Source organism: Eubalaena glacialis, chromosome 10 (genome assembly GCF_028564815.1).
Source record: "Eubalaena glacialis isolate mEubGla1 chromosome 10, mEubGla1.1.hap2.+ XY, whole genome shotgun sequence".
Classification (NCBI taxonomy): domain Eukaryota; kingdom Metazoa; phylum Chordata; class Mammalia; order Artiodactyla; family Balaenidae; genus Eubalaena; species Eubalaena glacialis.
In genome coordinates, this window is record NC_083725.1 from 85,344,405 (window position 1) to 85,362,309 (window position 17,905).

The window sequence follows — 17,905 nt, forward strand, 5'->3', positions numbered from 1 at the left end:
GTTCCTGGCATCCGGTGGGCAGAGGCCAGGGATGTTGCTAATACCCTGCAAGGCATGGACAGCCTCCCACAACAGAGAGTTTTCTCGTCCCAAGTGTCAGTAGTACTGCTGTTTAGAAAAATTCTGGTCTAAAGGACTAATCAGAGGGAAGGGATTCTTTTCATTGCTCTTTTCAATTTTATCCAGTATTCTGAGATATTCTGGGGGAATGTGTGGGAGGTAGTAGATAATTTACGGCTGGCAAGTGGGATTGAGAGATGATGTTGAGGATTAGAGATGCTCACCCCATGCAAAGGTATAACAATGGCGATTGCATTACGGCTAAAGTTTTACTGAATCCAGCTGTGTGCTAGGCATTGCATGAAATTCTTCCATTCATGATCTATCTCACTTAATTTCGTTCTTGGAACAACCTTCAAACTAGATACACTATTATCAGAAAATGGAGGCTTGGACAGATTAAGGAACTCATCCAAGCTCTCAGGGCTAGTGGAACTCCTGAACCCATGGTTTTACCCACTTTGCTGTTCCACAGAGGGCATAAATTGGGAGTGCATGCACCAGATCTAGGCTGCATGTGCTTTTTTTTTGGTTTTGTTTTGTTTCGTTTTGGTCCACAGTGCTTAAAGACAATTTGGCCTTATTTCCAATGCTTTAAAATGGAGAGATTTCATGTAAATATCCGGATTTTCTGCATCTTTTATCAGGACACCTAGAAAAGCATGGCACTGATTGGCTGGTAAGTCGTCCCTCGGTATTAATGGGATTGGTTCCAGGAGCCCTTTCGGATACCAAAATCTGCAGATGTTCAAGTCCCTTATATAAAATGGTGTAGTACAATGAAAACAGTATTCAGCCAACCGCCATCGAAATTTCATTCCATGGTTGATTGAATCCATGGATGTAAAACTGCGGATACGGAGGGCAGACCGTACTTTCTGTTTTGCCACCCCTTTTTACCCTCCATTTTATATCTTTCTAATTTGTGTCACCAGCCTGGCTTCTGAAGGTGTTTGAGTTTATGTTCCCTGCTCTCTGCTTCCCAGTAAAGTGGTTAAGAGCATGGCCTCCAAAGAGAGAGTGACTGTTTGCCTCCTGATTCTGTTGTGTGACCTTGGCAAGCAACCGCACTTCTCTGTGCCCAGTTTCTTTACCTGTAACATACAGATAATAACAATACCTACCTCGCAGGCGTGATGTGAGGCTCAAATTAGTTAATGCATATAAGACATTTAAAATAGTACATAGTAAGTGCCATATAAGTGTTAGTTATTGTTGTTATTGTTACTTTTCATTTCTTTATAAATTAACATCCTTTGGCATTAATCCTGATGGACTCTTTATCTAAAATATCCATCAAGTGAACATAGAAACATTGTGATGTGGTCAGAAAGACTTCAGTATCTTCCTATTTCAAATGAGGATAATCATAGGCACCTCCCAGGTCTTCTGAGCCTTCCACAAGATAATAAGTGGTAAAGCGTCCAGCACGGTACCTGACATGCTAAGACTCACCTGCTTAGTTCCCTGTTCCCATCCCAGCCTAGGTCAGGCATTCTCAACCTCAGCACTATTGACATTTTGGGCTGGATAATTCTCTGTTGTGGGACTGTCCTGTTTATTGTTGGATGTTCAGCAGCATCCCTGACCTCTGCCCACTAGTTGCCAGTACCACCCTGTTCCCCAAATATGACAACTAAAAATGTCCCCCGACATTGCCAAGTGCCCTCTAGTGGACAAATTCGTTCCCAGTTGAGAACCACTGTGTTCAGTCCTGTTGCAGGCTCACGAGCACATGCGAGTGTTCAGAAAGCACACGGCACACGTATCTTAGGGAACTTCTGTATGTCGGCCGTTGTGCCAGGCAGTGGGTTCAAGCTGGGCTTATTAGTAAGCCTTCTGTGGTAGAGCCCTTCAGAAGTTTTACTTATGTCTGATTAAAATTCATTTCTGCAAGCCATTTATTTTTTGTGGAGTCATAACGATCCGGCTTTGAATCCTGATTCTCTTCCTCGTTAGCTGTGTGATTTTGGTAGAATGACCTAACCTCTGAGCCTTTTTCCTCATCTGAAGGACGGAGGCAATAGTACCCACAGCACAGGCTGTTGTGAGCCTTAGGTGAGATAATGCATGTAAAGTGCTTGGCGTGTAGAGAGCGCTCCAGAAATGAGAGCCATCGTTGCCGGGACCGGGCACTGCTGAGGGGTACTGGGGGCTCTGGGATGAATAGCACACAATTTTGCAGTTCATCTGCATCTAGCTTTGCTCAGTTAATACCCTCGCGAAGTTACTCTCCAATATTTGGCAAATATGTTTGGCTTTTGTTTTTAAGTTGCTAGAGAGATACACGTGTCTATTTTCTGTACAGATTTCACTGTGTTTTCATTCCATCCTCTCCTAAACAGATTCCTGTGTGATCAGTGACCATCCCAAAATACAGATCAAGAACTCAACTTTCTGCGTGACGGCCTATCCCAACTTGACAATGGTTAATTTCACCAGCCAGGCCAATAAGACGTTTGTCAGTGGGAGTGAAGAGTATTTCAAGTAAGATTTTTAAAAAACTTTTCTAAGAGAAACCCAGTGAATTAGTGACTATCCAACTTGTAGACTAGAGAGATGGGTTGCCTCCCTCTGCACCCTCCCTACCTACTCAGATGCTCGGGGAGGAAGATGTTTTCCCTGGTCTGGCTTCTGGGAGCGGGTTATTGTGCCCTGTGGGCCTGGAGAGGAGAGTTGGCTGAATGCTGGTGGGAACAGAATTGGTGCTGCTGTAGTTCATGATGTTGATGCCAAAAACATTGCAAAACCTTCCTCCGATGCGATCTAAGCAGACCTTCAGTTGACTAGGTTGTTTTTTGTTTTTTCCCTTCTGCACTTGTGAGGGGAAGAGAGACAAAAATTCAGGAAAGTCAGGAAACAAATCATGATCAGTGATTTGGTTTAAAGAAGAACTAATTCTTTCCTTTTTTTTTTTTTTTTTAACAGTTCTGTCTTAGTTTTATACTTTCTTCATCCATTTTGCCAGACATTGGGGATTGAGGTTTAGGGATTTAGGAAATCCTCAGCCACCACAGGAAAACTTAATAACGTTCAGGGAATTATTTCATAAGGGAGGTAAATGGAGACAGAGTTCAACAGAGAGTAGATAATGTTCTCTAGCTAAGCCTTAAGTCGGGGGTTGTAAACTCAAATGTACTTGGGGGCTTGGCAGGGAGGAAGAGGTAAGACGATAGAGAATGGTGGGGACTGTGGCCAACGGGAGGGGAGGTCTGCCCAGTGTAAGGGAGGGTGCTGATGCTCAGCTCCAACTGACCCCTGTCTTATGGGAATGTGGGCAGTGCTGCCAGAGCTTCCATTTTACAAGAGAAGTTGGAAATAAAATAGGAGTTTTTATGTGTCTCTCCCACTTTAAATGTTAGCAAACTAATTCAAATGAAACACTGGGGTCACGTAAAATGCATGTATCAGGGGGCCCCTGGTTTGTGGCCTTTACTTAGATAGTAGGAAGTGGTTACTACTGTTCCCACTAGTTCTTCCAAGCTTTCTCTCCTGTGGACTAAGAGGGCACATGGATGTTTCCTGTAGAACAGAAGGGGCACTTAGGCTGAATGAAGAAATAATCCCCTTTGAAGAAAATGTAGGACCAGTGAGGGTGGGCCTTGATTCACCCTGAACTCTGAGAAAGGAGTCTGACCTCGTGGTGGGCTGAAATCTGATCACATAATCCATGTGGTCAGGTGTATTATAAAGTGGTTTGCAAATCTGCTTTTGGTGGCTTTGCTAATCCTCTGGGACCAGTCTTAGTTTCCAAGAGGGAATGTTATCAGGAACTTCTTGGGGCCCATCCAATATCCCTTATTAAATCATGGAGTAGTTGAGATGGCCAAGGGGCCGTGGAATTGTTGGCTAGATGGCCTACCCATTGTGGGGTTGGGGGTCCTTTTCAGTGCTTAGAAGTATGGTCCCTAAGGTTTGGTAGCCCAGGCCGGTTCCACCCTTGGTGACTTCTACTCTGCTCTAGAGCCCAGGTTGCCCCAGGAGTTGAGACAAAGAGCTACAGGTTGCTCTTGTGAACCGCAAAACAGCCTCTCACAGTGTCGCTGGCTAGCTGGCGGGAGGGGTGCTGCCCCCTTCACTTCCCTCAGCAGGTCAGGACACTCGGCCGTCATGTCTGCAGTCCTGTAGAGTCTGGATGCTGGCTGGCCCTTGGTTCAGGTCACAGAAAGACACGCACCTGCACGCACAGCACTTTCATCCAGGCTGTGTGACTTTATTACAGAGTTGAGGGGATTGTCGCATCTGGCGTCATGACTCATGGTCTCTGAAGCTGCTTCCTCTCCCCGGGGGTGAGGCTGCCTGCTCGCCCTCTAGCCAGGGATGCGGGCGTCGCCACCTTCAGCTTACACACAGGTGCCAGCAGCCACTGCAGATGAGCGCCAGCCCCCTTCTGTTTGCGGCTGGTTGTCTGTCTTCGAATACGTTCCTTGAGTAAGGCCCAGCCAGCCCTGCTTTTACATTTCAGCCAACCTCAGCCCTGGGACATGCCCATCACAACCTGAACTAAAATGCACAGCAGCATTTTTAATTCTTTTACCATAATGACTCTGTACTGATTTTTTTTAATTTAAAGTTGTACAAAAACTATTGGGATACATTCTCACAAAAGAGTAGAACAACACAGAAACACACAGAAATCATCCTTGACAGTTTAGAGTTTCTGTTAGTGATGTGTCTTTATGTAAAGACAACAACCTCCATAATGCCCATTCCGGGGGCTGCTACACCAGGACCCCCGACGCTGTTGGATTTGTTGCACTGCTCCTGGGGCAGCTCCAGATGACGGTGGAGCTGACATAGCCTTGTTCAGAGCCTGCCCAGGGCCATAATTAATTTTTTTTAAGTCAAAGTATAGTTGAATTACAATATTGTGTTAATTTCAGGTATATAGCACAGTGATTCAGTTACACACACACACATATTCTTTTTTAGATTCTTTTCCCTTATAGGTTATTACAAAATATTCAGTATAGTTCCCTGTGCTAATACAGTAGGTCCTTTAGGGCCATAATATATTTTTTAAAATTTATTTATTTTATTTATTTATTTTTGGCTGCATTGGGTCTTCGTTGCTGCGTGCGGGCTTTCTCTAGTTGCAGCGAGAAGGGGCTACTCTTTGTTGCGGTACGCAGGCTTCTCATTGAGGTGGCTTCTCTTGTTGCGGAGCACGGGGCTCTAGGCACGCAGGCTTCAGTAGTTGTGGCACGTGGGCTCAGCAGTTGTGGCTCGCGAGCTCTAGAGCGCAGGCTCAGTAGTTGTGGTGCACGGGCTTAGCTGCTCCGTGGCATGTGGGATCTTCCCGGACCAGGGCTCGAACCCGTGTCCCCTGCGCTGGCAGGCGGATTCTGAACGACTGCGCCACCAGGGAAGCCCCTTTAGGGCCATAATTAATTAAAAGCAGGGTAAATTCAGTGGGTCTCACCACAGACAGTTGTGGGAGGGAGCCCGGATCAGCAAATCTCTCACAGCCTGATTTGATCAGGTCCCTGATGGGGAGGGTGGGGATGCCGGGATTTTGTCTGAGGCTCTGCAGGAAGATAAAGCCTGCAGACTGTCACCTCCGCCAGCTCATCCTTCCCCTCCTTCCTCCCCTCCCTTCTCTCTCCTTTCAACTCATAGGTACTTTGTGCTGAAGATTTCTGCAGGGATTGAATATCCTGGCGAGATCAGGTGGCCACTAGCCTTCTGCCTCTTCCTGGCTTGGGTGATTGTGTATGCATCCCTGGCAAAAGGAATCAAGACTTCAGGAAAAGTAAGAACTCGTATTTATCTGAGAGAAAGCTCTGGGACCCCCAGGGCTGTTTGTGTCACAGAGCAGCCAAAGGGCACTGGGATGAGAGTTGGGAGGCGTGGGTGGAATTCTGATTCGTCCCTGAGTAGCTGTGAGGCCTTGGACAAGTGACTGCACTGCTGTCTGTAAAATGGGATAATAATACCTTTCTCCCCGGGAGGTTTTAAGGGTTAACTGAGACAGATGTACTCAGGGCTCTTCGTGGATGGCGGGGGCTATGTGGTGAGTTTCCTTCCTTCCCTATTGGGGGCCCTTCATTCAGCAGATGGCACTCCCCGATATGATTCGATCTCTCCCGAAAGTCTAGAATTGGTGCTGCCGGCTTTTTGCTTCTTGGTCTGGCTGCCAGCTCAGTCACTGCTCCTCCCAGGAAGCTGGAAGGAGATCAAAGTTGTGCAGGGGATTCCTTCTCCTCACTCCTGACCACCGTGTTCTCTGCCTTTCGTGCCCTTTCTCCAACCCCATCCCAACACTCTCCCACCCCACGTGCCCCCAGCATGACAGGGCGATAGTCCTGCCAGCGGGATTTTGGTTGAGCACGTGCTTGGCCCCTCTTGCTAGACAGTCGCTTGGCAGGTCCTTTGCAGGTGGTGGGACACCCACCCCAAGCTCCATTCCAAGGCACGGCAGGCACGGTGTGCAGGGTCCCTCAGGACACGCTGGATGTTGTGGTAAAGGTCCCAGTGTTTTCCCCTCATCTTCCTGCTGCTTTAGAAAACCCCCATGAAACGGTTAACCAACCACTTTGATGATAGCCAATACGAGTTCATCATCTGGAGAGTCATTTGCATGTCTCAGCTTGAAACCCCAAATGTCTTTAAGGCCCAAGGAATAGAATGTGATGGTGGACTCTGAGACCATAGGTTGTGGAGTTTGGCTTGGTCCAGTCGTCCAGGCCAGGGTTTACTGTGGTCACAATAGCAAGCAACCCGTTTGGAAGGATCCGGCCTCACGGGGGTGAGGGTCCGTGCCGCCTCTCACCTCCCAGGCCTGCTTCACAGGCCCCACCAGGCACCCACACCTGACACCCATCAGCCACAGAGAGCGGTCTGTCTTCTCCCCAGACGCATGGACAAGCTCGCGAGGGCCTTCTGATAACAGTTCTTTCTGGTGCCCTCCATGTAATCTGGTTCCACGCGGGCTTGAATGGTGTATTCTGGCAGCTTGGTCAGGGTCCCCTGAGCCAGTGGTGCCCTTAAATGACATCAGGTGGGGAGAGAGCCAGACTGGGGGTTAGGAGACCTGGGTTCTAGCCCCCCAGCCCTTCCGTGGTGTTTTCTGTGTAGGGACATCTCTGCTTGGACGATGAAACCTGGCTGAGCTTCGGATTTGCCCTTAGCTTTTATTTATTTATTTATTTAGCCAATAAGTGGAAAGCAGATTTTCTTTATCTTAGCTATTTCAGGAGCCTTCGGTTGTCTCATTTCTAAAGTGAAGGCAATTGGATTGGGCGATGTCTAAGACCTGCTGTCTCTAACATGATTCTGTCGGAACACTTGCTGGGTGAGCTGGGGGTACTTTTCCTCTCTGACCTCCGTTTCCCCCTCTGTAAAATGAGAGCTGGGATTGAGGACCCTGCTAGCTCTGAATGAGTATTATGAGACTGGAGCAATTGTTTTTCTAGGGCAGCAGGAAGATAAGGAAATGTTATCATGACCCTCACAGTTAACGCCCTGTGAGTCCTGAGGTTTCCTGGGCTCCTCGCCTTCCGTGACTTGGAACTGAGCTTGGAGTGGCAGTAAAGGGCCAGCCAGGTGATTGTTTAGCAAGAGGGACCATGCCTTTGCTCAGCCAAAATCGAACTGCAGGACCATCACATATAGCTAGAGATGGAGAGAGGGCACCTTCAACTGTAATCGAAGTGGCCGGACAGGTCTCTAGCAGGATAGGCTAGAAGGTGTGATTGGCAGGAGAAGAGGTGTTAGGTGAGGAGGATCAGAACAGCAGCCTTGTTGGTGACATGAGGAAGGATGGCCTGGTGGCTTTAGAGTCAGACCTGTCTGAGTTCAAATCCCGTCTTGATCACTTTCTAGTTGTGTAACTCTGGACAAGCTATTTAACCATTGGAACCTCAGTTTCCTCATCTGTAAAATGGGGATAATAGTACATACCTCATAGAGCTGTTCTAAGATTAGGTGAGAGAATATATATATATATATAAAATACCTGGCATATGGTCAGTTCTTAATTGACATTAACTCTTTTCATCTTTGTGATAATGATTGACTGATGTATTGAATGGATATTGTGCCGTGCTGACATCTTGAAAGCAGTGGCTTTGGTGGGAAAATGTAAAGAGAAAGGGAACTTGGTTGAACACTCTGTGTGCCAGGGACTCTGCTAACTACTTCACCTGCATTAGTGCATTCAATCTGCCCAAAAACCAGCTAGGTAAGGACATTTCTTCCCATTTTATAGATAGAGAAGCTGAGGTGCATCAAGGTAGAGTAAATTGCCGGAGGTCACACAGCTTTTTTTTTTTTTTTTAATGGTGTAGTATTTACATATAACCTACTCACAAACTCCCGAATACTTTATTATTTTTAAAATTATTTATTTATTTATTTGGCTGCGCTGAGTCTTAGTTGCAGCATGCGAACTCTTAGTTGCAGCATGTGGGATCTAGTTCCCTGACCAGGGATGGAACCCAGGCCCCCTGCATTGGGAGCGCAGAGTCTTAGCCACTGGACCACAAGGGAAGTCCTGGTCACACAGCTTGTAAGTGGCAGCGCTGGGATTTGAACCCAGGTCTGTCTCCCTTTAAAGCCTAGACTCTTTCCACTACGTGACATCCTCTCCCAAGGAGGGGCTGTTAGAAATAGATGGAAATGCAGAATTCTGGAGCCATCATTTGCATCTGGGGGGATAAAAGTCCCCCCACTGTGAATCAGGACCCTTGCACTGCTACCCCGTCCTGCTGTCAATAGCTGTCATTGCCAGCTGGGCAAGTCCCAGGAGGCATCCGGGTCCCATCTTCCACATCTGCAAATTCAAGGGTTAAAATAAATATTCTCTAAGATCCTTCTTTGCTTATCAGTCTGCAATTTTGGGGGGATGGTGTTAGAATCAGTTCTTGGCATTGATTTAGAATTTAATCCTTGGTGCTAGATTTTATGGGCTCTCTCTCTTTGAAATGGGGATTTTTGAGTAGCCCTGAGCAAGTAAGCTTTTCTTTTAGATCTGCTAAGTTATCTTTCTGCTTCATTGAGAAAGGTTTCCAATTAGGGATCAATGATTAATTTTCTTTTAATGAGGAATACCACCAGAAATAATGCATCCCAGTTTATTATCCTGCCCTGGCTTGTGCAGACATTAATCATGGAGCTTTGTTTGGAAGCACGGCTGCAGCACCTCATTATGACAGGCTCCTTTGTGATCGAAGTTCCACCAAGACTGTCATTTCTAAGCAACAGAGATGTCCTTCTTCTGTTGCAGCAAGATAAACTCAGTTCCTCTTGTTCAGGGCCCTAGGAGACAAGAGTGGCTGGTTGCTTCCTATGAGACCTGAGTCTCCCTTTGAGCAGCTAGAATTCCAGAGGCAGGGGCAACCAGCAGGCAGTCTGAAGGTCAAATGCAGCCCATCTGACCTCAGGGGCCGCTGTGCCTGAGAGTTATGGCAAGGACACAAAGCTAGCTTAATTAGCTGGCACTGGCTGGGGTGGGGGCAGTGGCCTTACCACCTGTTCAGGGCTCCCGTTGTGAGGACGATGCTGCCAGGTGTCAGGCCAGCAGGCTCAGATCAACTCGTCATTGTCACTCCTGCCAAGTATAATTCATTACTGTTCAAGTTTAATTCCACTGACAGTCCATCCTGAAACAGGTGTATTCTGAAGCCCCCATGACACAGGAGAACTAGCTGTGAAGAAACCTCCACAAACACCTGACTAACACCTGACTCACATTGGAGGCATCCCCAGGATTTCGAAATGAAACTGTGTGCCCTTTCAGTTCACCGCAATCCCCATTGACAAATTGAGTGCACCATTCCACATACCAGGGCCGGACCTGGTGAGGCAAGCAAGTGCCTAGGGTGTGAAATTTAAGGCGGCGCTCACTCTCAGATTCCTGCATGGGCAGGCTCCGCCCCATGAGAGTGAGTGCTTCCTTAAATTGTGCACCCCGGGTGTTCCCTTGCCTCACTTTAGTCCCCGCCCTGCCTCACACATTTCTGATCATGTGGCCCAGTGAGTGGCATTAAAGGTAATGGAAATAGGCTTTGTAGTTAGAAAGCTTCAAGTCTGGATCTTGGCTCCAGCTGGGAGACCTTGAGTGAGATATTTAACCCTTTATGAGAGGCTTAACCTGAGCCTCAGTTTCCTCCTCTGTAAAATGGGACTGCAAAGAGCTGATCCATGGAGGGAACTCCAGAAATGGGCTCTCTCCCGCACTCAAACGGGAACAGCATCTCAGCCGGTTAGACTGGTGCCACTCTTGGGGTCTTCTTCCTGCTGGACCCCACTATCTACGTCATCTCCTCTCCCTTGCCTCCTTCCATCCTCATCTCCCACCAGCTCCACATGGTCAGGAGGTGAAGAGGATATCCCTTAATTGTCACCCTGCCCCTGCTGTCTTGGCGGGGCCCCGCCCGGCCCTGTAGCGTTCCTCTCCCCAGCCCCATCCGACAGCTGGGAGGACAGCCCGGGTCATCCTGTGGTGGGTGATTTTCTCCTGAGACGTCAGATGCCTTTGGGTTTCCTACCGTCTGTGTGTGGAAGGGTTTCACTTAAGGGGAAGGAGAGAAGCAGGTTGGGGGGGGATAGGAGGGAGGAGGGAGCCCCCCCTCATGGTCCCTGGTGATTCCAGTGCCTCAGGGCAAAGAGTGAAGGGGGCTGCTGCCCCGGGGGACAGGGAGGGGGCTCCTGGTCGGTGGTGGCAGCAGTGCGGAGAAGAGGAGACCAGCCCATCTCTGGTCTGTAGACAGGAAGACTTTGGCCTTGATGAGTAATTGGGTTTAGAGGAAGAAATAACTCCTTATCTTTCCTTGACCTGCAGCCTGTCCCATTTCAGCTGACGGAACCTCTGCCCACCAGCTGCTGAGGCCACAACCTTTGGGCTCACCCTTGACTCCTCCCTCCCTCTCCCCCCCCCACCTCCGCTCACTCCACATTAAATTGGTCAGGAAGTTCTGTTGCTCTTCCTGCACGGTGCATCTGGTTTCTGATCATTTCTCCTAGCTCCCCTGAATCACCCTGGATGGAACCATTGCTGTCCCTTGCCTGGCTCGCTGCTGTGGCCTCCTAACCGCTGCCCCTGCAGTGTAAACGTGATGTAGCAAGCCGGTGATGGCTAAAATGTGAGATCGTATCACTCCTCTGCCCAAATCCCTGCAGTAGTTCCCCATCCCCTCCCTGCCCACACGGGCCCACAGGGCTCTGCAGGATCTGTCCCTGCCTCCACCCCTACCCCCGCCTTCCTCTCCCGCCTGTGCCCCTGCCCAGCCCCTGGCTGCTCCTAGAAGGCAGGCACACTCCCTTCTTTGGGTCTTTACTCCAGCGGTTCCCTCTGTCTGGAATGTTCTCCCAGATATCCAGTTGGCTCGTTCTCACTTCCTTCAAGTCCTGGGCAACTTCTCAGTGAGGCCTTCCCTGTCCTCCCCTTTATTATGGCCATCGTCCCAGCCGCCCTCCCCAGCATGTGCCTGGAACATATTAGATGCACAAACGTATGTGTACCTATGTATGCATATGTGTGTATTTATTGGATTAATAAGTAGCCCCGAGAGATTTATCTTCATCTCAACCCTAACTTTCCCTCAATCCATCCTTTGCAAGTCCTTGAATCAGTTCTCATCTCTTAAAATCCCAGTGCCTGCCAGTCGCTGCCAGGCCGGAGCCCCTGTCAGGCCATGGGGTCTGTGCAGCCGGTGTGTGATGGGGACTCTATCCCCCTCCCGGAGGCAGGTGTTCTGGGTTCCCCAGGATGGAAGGCTGTGGGTGAGCACAGAGGGGCTCTGAACCAACAGTGCTCAGCTGGCTGTCGATGCCAATCCTGTGGATGAGGGAGGGTTTGGTGGTCCAGGACAGGAGCTTAGCCTCATCCTTCCAAGTGTCTCCTAATGCACTTTTGGGATGTAACTGGCTTATGAGCTGAGGGTTGCCAGGGTTATTAAATTTAGGACTGGTGAGTCATTGGCAAGACAGAAATGGCACTTCTCTTTCCAGGGTCCCAGGCCTGTTCCATGTCGTATGCATCGTCCCACTGTGCTCTTCCAACAGCCCTGTGAGGAGTATGCTTTTGTTATTGCCACTTTGCAGGTGTGGACACTGAGACTCAGTGAGGTTAAGTCACTTCCCAAGGTGGCCCAGCTCATAAGTGATGGAGCTGGGATTTGAACTCAGGCCCGTGGGAGTGCAGAGCCCAAGCTCTCCCAGTCTGCTCTTCTCTCTGTCTGCTGAATCCTGGGCCCAAGTCCTTCCTCCACTCTGAGGTTTGATTGACAGATAAGGAAGGTGCCTCTCACTCATCCCCATTCAACCACAGCCCCCAAGTTCTGCTGATGTTATTTCCCAAATGTTTCTCGGCTCTGGTCCTTCCCTCTCGTGCAGAATCTAGGAGCCTCCTTTGGCTGGTACTCAGGGCCTCCACAACCTGCCTCCTCCCATGTCTCTAGTGCCCCATTGCTCTTAGCCTCAAGTGTGTGCCGTGCTCCTAGGGAATTTAGGGCCTTGCCCTCACCCCTGCCTTTCCCGCTTTCTTCCCTCACCTTCCCACCTCACCTCACCTCCTCTGCGTTGCACTTGGCCTCTAAGATCCGACTCACGCGTCATCTCCATGCATTTTTTTGTAATCTCCTGGATTGAGCCCAGTGCCCTCCCCTGGACTTCACAGTTTCCTGTTTGGAACTGCTTAGCCCATTATTCAGACATTGTCTCTGGGTCTCCGAGGTCGAGTTCCTTCACCTTTATGCATCTAAGCCCTGGCACAGCTCCCAGGTCATAGTAGGCCGTGATAAATGCTTGTTGAACTTAACTGCATTTAATGACCATCTGTTACAAGTTAGGTGCTGTTCTAGGGGCCCATTTAATCCTCAATTATTTTTTCAAAGAGACGTGCTATTATCCCCAGTTTACAGCTGCAGAAACTGAGATTCAGAGAGCTGATTAGCTTGACCTAAGTCTCATAGCTACTCAGGGCCAGAGATGTGATTTTATTTGAACCTAAATATGTCTAAAATTCTAAGATCATGGTTCTCTCATGTCACTAGGCTGCCTCACTTAGGGTGTGTGTATAAACAAGGATGGAAAACTTAAGCTAAAGAAATTAATCTCTAATGGTGGGGTTTGGGGCCTGAAGCAGAGGGTGGGCTAGGAGTTAAGGAGGAGGGGGACACATAACCTTTCTCTTTCAGTTGGTCCTTAGGGAGTTGTCCACTTCTGCACTGCAGGCTGACTCAACCCACAGCCTTGGCTGTCCCCCTCGAGACTTCACTTCTGGCTCTCTCTGATTCACCTTTGGTCCCAGTGCCTTCCTTGTGTCCCCAGACCTGGAAGAGTTTGGGGAAAACTAGCCTATCAAGCACTTGTGTCCGGGTGGCAGATCACACTCTGCCTCTGTTGATGCTCCTTGGGTCACATCCTGTGTGTCTGCTCACTCCTGCCCTCGTGTCGGTGGTTTTTCCAGGTGGTGTACTTCACGGCCACGTTCCCGTATGTCGTACTCGTGATCCTTCTCATCCGAGGAGTTACCCTGCCTGGAGCTGGCGCTGGGATTTGGTACTTCGTCACCCCTAAGTGGGAGAAACTTACGGACGCCACGGTGGGCTTCTGATTTCGTTTATGACGCGCCTGTGGGGGGAACGGCACATGGGGATGGGTCCTGCTCCGGGACACTGTTTAGCAGAAGGGGTCAGACCTCCGCCCACAGGGCATCTCGCTGTTTGCCTTCACAAACTCCTGATAATCTTGAAACGTTACACACTCAGGAAGTTTTTAATGAGAAGTGAGCAGCTGGGGGTTTCAGATTCCTGGAATAGTTGTCCTACATCTGGGAGGCTGCGGAGGCTGAAATGAAGAATGAAATTCCCTTAATAGCTTTGGGCCACCTCATGCCACTTATCTGTTGCTAATTATAGTGTGTTGGAAATGGAGTTTTGCTGGTTGGAAAATAATAGCACTTAGGCAAATCGCAAGCAATTATAATTTAAAGGGCTCAGACAGATTTGAATACTTCTGGCACACCGACACAGAGCCAGCACACACTTATACTTTCTCTTGGCATATTCTGCACAGGCATATCTTACTCTAAAATTCCCAACCCCCAGAACTTCACATGAGGGGGTGATTGTTTAATAAGAAATGCATTTTCTCACCTTAAAGAAAAATCTGCTTTTCCAGAAGATTTTAAGAAAGCATAACTAGGATTTGGTTTGCACATAATGAAAAACCTCCAGATAATGGCAACTTAAACAAAAGTTTATTTCACTTGCAGCCCAGTGGTAGACAGTCAAGCACTGGTTGGGTGGCTCCATGGTGTCCCAGTTTCCTGTCTTTCTGCCCCACCATCCTCAGTGAATAGCTGCCATGTAGCTGCCAGAGCTCCACCCATCATGTCAGCATTCCAGGTGGCACAAAGCAGTGAGGGAAGAGATAGAGATAGGCATCCTCTTTCTCTTTAAAAGAGGAGAAAGCCAGAAATTCCACATAACACTTGATTTTCTCATCATTGGCCAGAAACTAAGTCATATGATGATTTCCTCTCAGCTGCACCTCTCCTTGATTCTGGGAGGTGGCCATTTGGCTGGACGGATGGCTGCCTTTAAATAAAACCACAGCTTTGTTAGTAAGGAGCATGGGAGAATGGAGGTTGTGGTATAGACTTTGCCAGCACACACTTGAACTTTCTCTTTGCATATGTTAAGCACGATTTAAAAACCAGTTTTAATTTATAAAAATGATAGGAAGTCCATATCAAATCATATAAATCTATAGCTCAAACTCTTGAGTAGCTTTCTGGAGTTTGATGAGGACAATTAAAAGAAATCGCCAAGATGACGAAGCGGTGTTGTCAGCCAAGTTCGAGAATGAGGTGGCACTGTAAAATCCACTGAGCTGTGGCACAGAGCTTGCTTTACTTTGATGAGGGGCTACAGAATTTCAGATTTTTAGTAAATTGTTGTAATCTTTAGGAATGTCAATTTTATTTTTTATTTTTGGTGGGGAATGTCAATTTTAAAAGGTTTTCATTTTATATCCATGAATATTTTTGCTGTTCCAAATTGTTTTTTTGAGTGTGTTTCCAGCTAAAGAAAGGGCTCTCCCCTTCTGTATAGTTTTACATTGTAGGGCTTGCAAGCATGAAATGTGTACATTGCTTATTGAGTTCCTCTCCTTTGATTAGAATGAAGTTAGAGTCTCCCAGGTCATTTACTGCCTTTTTGGCTTCCAGTGCAAATGACGTATGTTTCTCGTTTATGTTGGTGCCAAAGTCATCTTGTCCTGACTGCCTTTTCCCCGGGGCAGATGGTGTGGCTTTGGGAGACTCCCCTCCCCCGGGCCAGCCTCCTTCAGTGACCTTGAATCTTCCCCTCTTTTGCCTCCCAGGTGTGGAAAGATGCTGCCACTCAGATTTTCTTCTCTTTATCTGCTGCATGGGGAGGCCTGATCACTCTTTCTTCCTACAACAAATTCCATAATAACTGCTACAGGTATGTGGAGGCACTTCAAGTCCCAGAGGTGTCAGGTGAGTGGGACTAGGGCCTGGGGACAGAATCATGGGCTGTGTCATCAGACACCTGAGGCCATATCCTCACACTTCACCCAAGGCAGAGCCAGACAGTTAGCTCTGGTGTAGAGGAAATTGCCTGCTAAGGCCTAGCTGCTGGCTTCTGGTGGCCTGGCTTGGACCCCAGCTTGCACCCTGATTCTGACACATGGGATGGAAATGAGTTTCTCTGGACGTGCCATGCAGCTGGTTGTGTCCTGGAATAGTCATTTGTGAGCTATCTAGTCCATGGTTACAGTTGTATGGTAGTTGCTGATGAGGTATGGTCATTCAGTCACTCGACAAACATTTTTCTAGAGAGCCCCGTAAGAAAGGCAGCATGGTACAGTGGAAAGAATACCTTGGTGATGGATGTGTTAATTAACTCAATGGTGGGACTCCTGTTTCAATGCATATGTATATCAAATCATCACACTGTACACTTTAAATATGTTAAAATGTATTACAATTTTATCTGTCAGTTAAACCCAAAGTTATGCAAACTTTGAGTCCCCTCCCAGATTTAGGAAACAGAACATCAGGAGGTGGGGGCAGGCCGGGAATCTACATATCGAGACAGGATCCTCAGGTGATTCTGGTGCAGGGTGACATTTGGATAGTGTGATATTAGGGGACTCTGGAACCCCAAAGATGTGAGAGAGCCTGGACAGCTTCTGGAGGAGGTGACATCTGAAAGTTAAATCTGTCTGTGACAAACAGTAAGAAAATACTGAGGAGCTGATGAAAAAAAAAAAAGAAAGAAAGAACCTTGGAGTCAGAGAGACTTGCATTTGTATTATGACTTCACCATTTTCTAAAACTCCAAGACATGGGTAAGATACTTCACTTCTCTGAATCTCTGTTTTCTCATCTGTAAAATGCAGATTATAATATTTTGTTGAAGGGTAAGAGATGATGTATGCAAAATTCTCACAGCAATATTTTGCACATAGTAGGTGCTCAGTAGACAGCAGTTGCCATTCTTATTATTTTTAATCATGCATGAGATATTTCGTGAACCAAAAGGAAGAGATTATAGTTAAGCTGTGGCCTAGCCTGGCTGGGATGGCCTCACACAAGTGACATCTATGCTGGGCCAAATTTCAAAAGGTGTTAGGGGAGGAAGGGAATGTTTTCAGGTGGGGATGAGCGGGGATGGGTGTGATGGAGACGTGGCGGGGAGCAGGTTGATGGGACTGGAGCAGGTGTGTGCTCACCGGGCAAGAAGCAAATGGGGCCTGAGACTTGGCTGAGGCCAGATTGGAGAGAGTCTTTGTGTTAGTCTCCTGGGGCTGCCGTAACAAATAGCACAGAGTGAGTGACCTGAACAACAGCAATTAATTTTCTCGCAGTTCTGGAGGCTAGAAGTCCAAGATCAAGGTGTCGACAGGGCTGGTTTCTTCTGAGCCCTCTCTGCATGGCTTGTAGCTGGCCGTCTTCTCCCTGTGTCTCTACATGGTCTTCCCACTGTGCGCCCTGATCTCCTCTTCTTATAAGGGCATCAATCGTATTGGATTAGCGCCCACTCTCGCGATTTCCTCTTAACTTAATCACCTGTTTAAAGACCCTATTTTCAAATGCAGTCACATTCTGAGGAACTGGGGGTTGGGACTTCAACATTTACATTTTGAGGGCACACAATTCAGCCCGTAACAGCTAGAATGCCAGACTAAGGTGTTTGAACTTCTTTGGTCATAGTTGCTTATTAACTTATGACCCGCGAGAATCAGTCTGAGCATCATCCAAGGGGGATGCATTGCTCTGTGCTTTGTTAGAAATGAGGCTGTGTGGTGTGGCTAATGGGCAGGAAGTCTGGGTTCAAATCCGAACCTACCATTATGAGCCCATTACCTTCCCCTGGGCCTCAGTTTCCCCATCAGTAAACTGAGGTCCTGGACAAGGTGGGTTGTATCCTGAGCACTTGCTCTGTGCCAGGCTCTGCGGTGCAGGCCTCATCTGGTTCTGTCCGCACAACAACCTGTGAGGGAGGCGGAGTCATTGCCACCATTTAAAGTCAGAGTGGAGAGAAGGGAACCCTCCTGCACTGTTGGTGGGAATGTAAATTGATACAGACACTATGGAGAACAGTATGGAGGTTCCTTAAAAAACTAAAAATAGAGCTGCCATATGATCCTGAAATCCCACTCCTGGGCATATATCTGACAAAAACCATAATTTGAAAAGATACATGCACTGTTTACTGCGGCACTATTTACAATAGCCAGGACACGGAAGCAACCTAAATGTCCATCAACAGAGAAATGGATAAAGAAGATGTGGTACATATATACAATGGAATATTACTCAGCCATAAAAAAGAACAAAATAATGCCATTTGCAGCAACATGGATGGAC

At 47.9% G+C, this 17,905-nt stretch overlaps 1 protein-coding gene across 1 annotated transcript in view; it reads left to right on the forward strand.

The window, feature by feature from the left end:
* The window catches only part of SLC6A5 (solute carrier family 6 member 5), a 54,059-nt gene that overhangs the window by 13,961 nt on the left and 22,193 nt on the right, over positions 1-17,905 (forward strand). The window contains exons 6-9 of the mRNA XM_061203749.1: positions 2,406-2,547; positions 5,680-5,812; positions 13,472-13,606; positions 15,391-15,494. Of these exons, the coding sequence (XP_061059732.1) occupies positions 2,406-2,547; positions 5,680-5,812; positions 13,472-13,606; positions 15,391-15,494 (514 nt within the window). The remainder of the gene's footprint in view (positions 1-2,405; positions 2,548-5,679; positions 5,813-13,471; positions 13,607-15,390; positions 15,495-17,905) is intronic.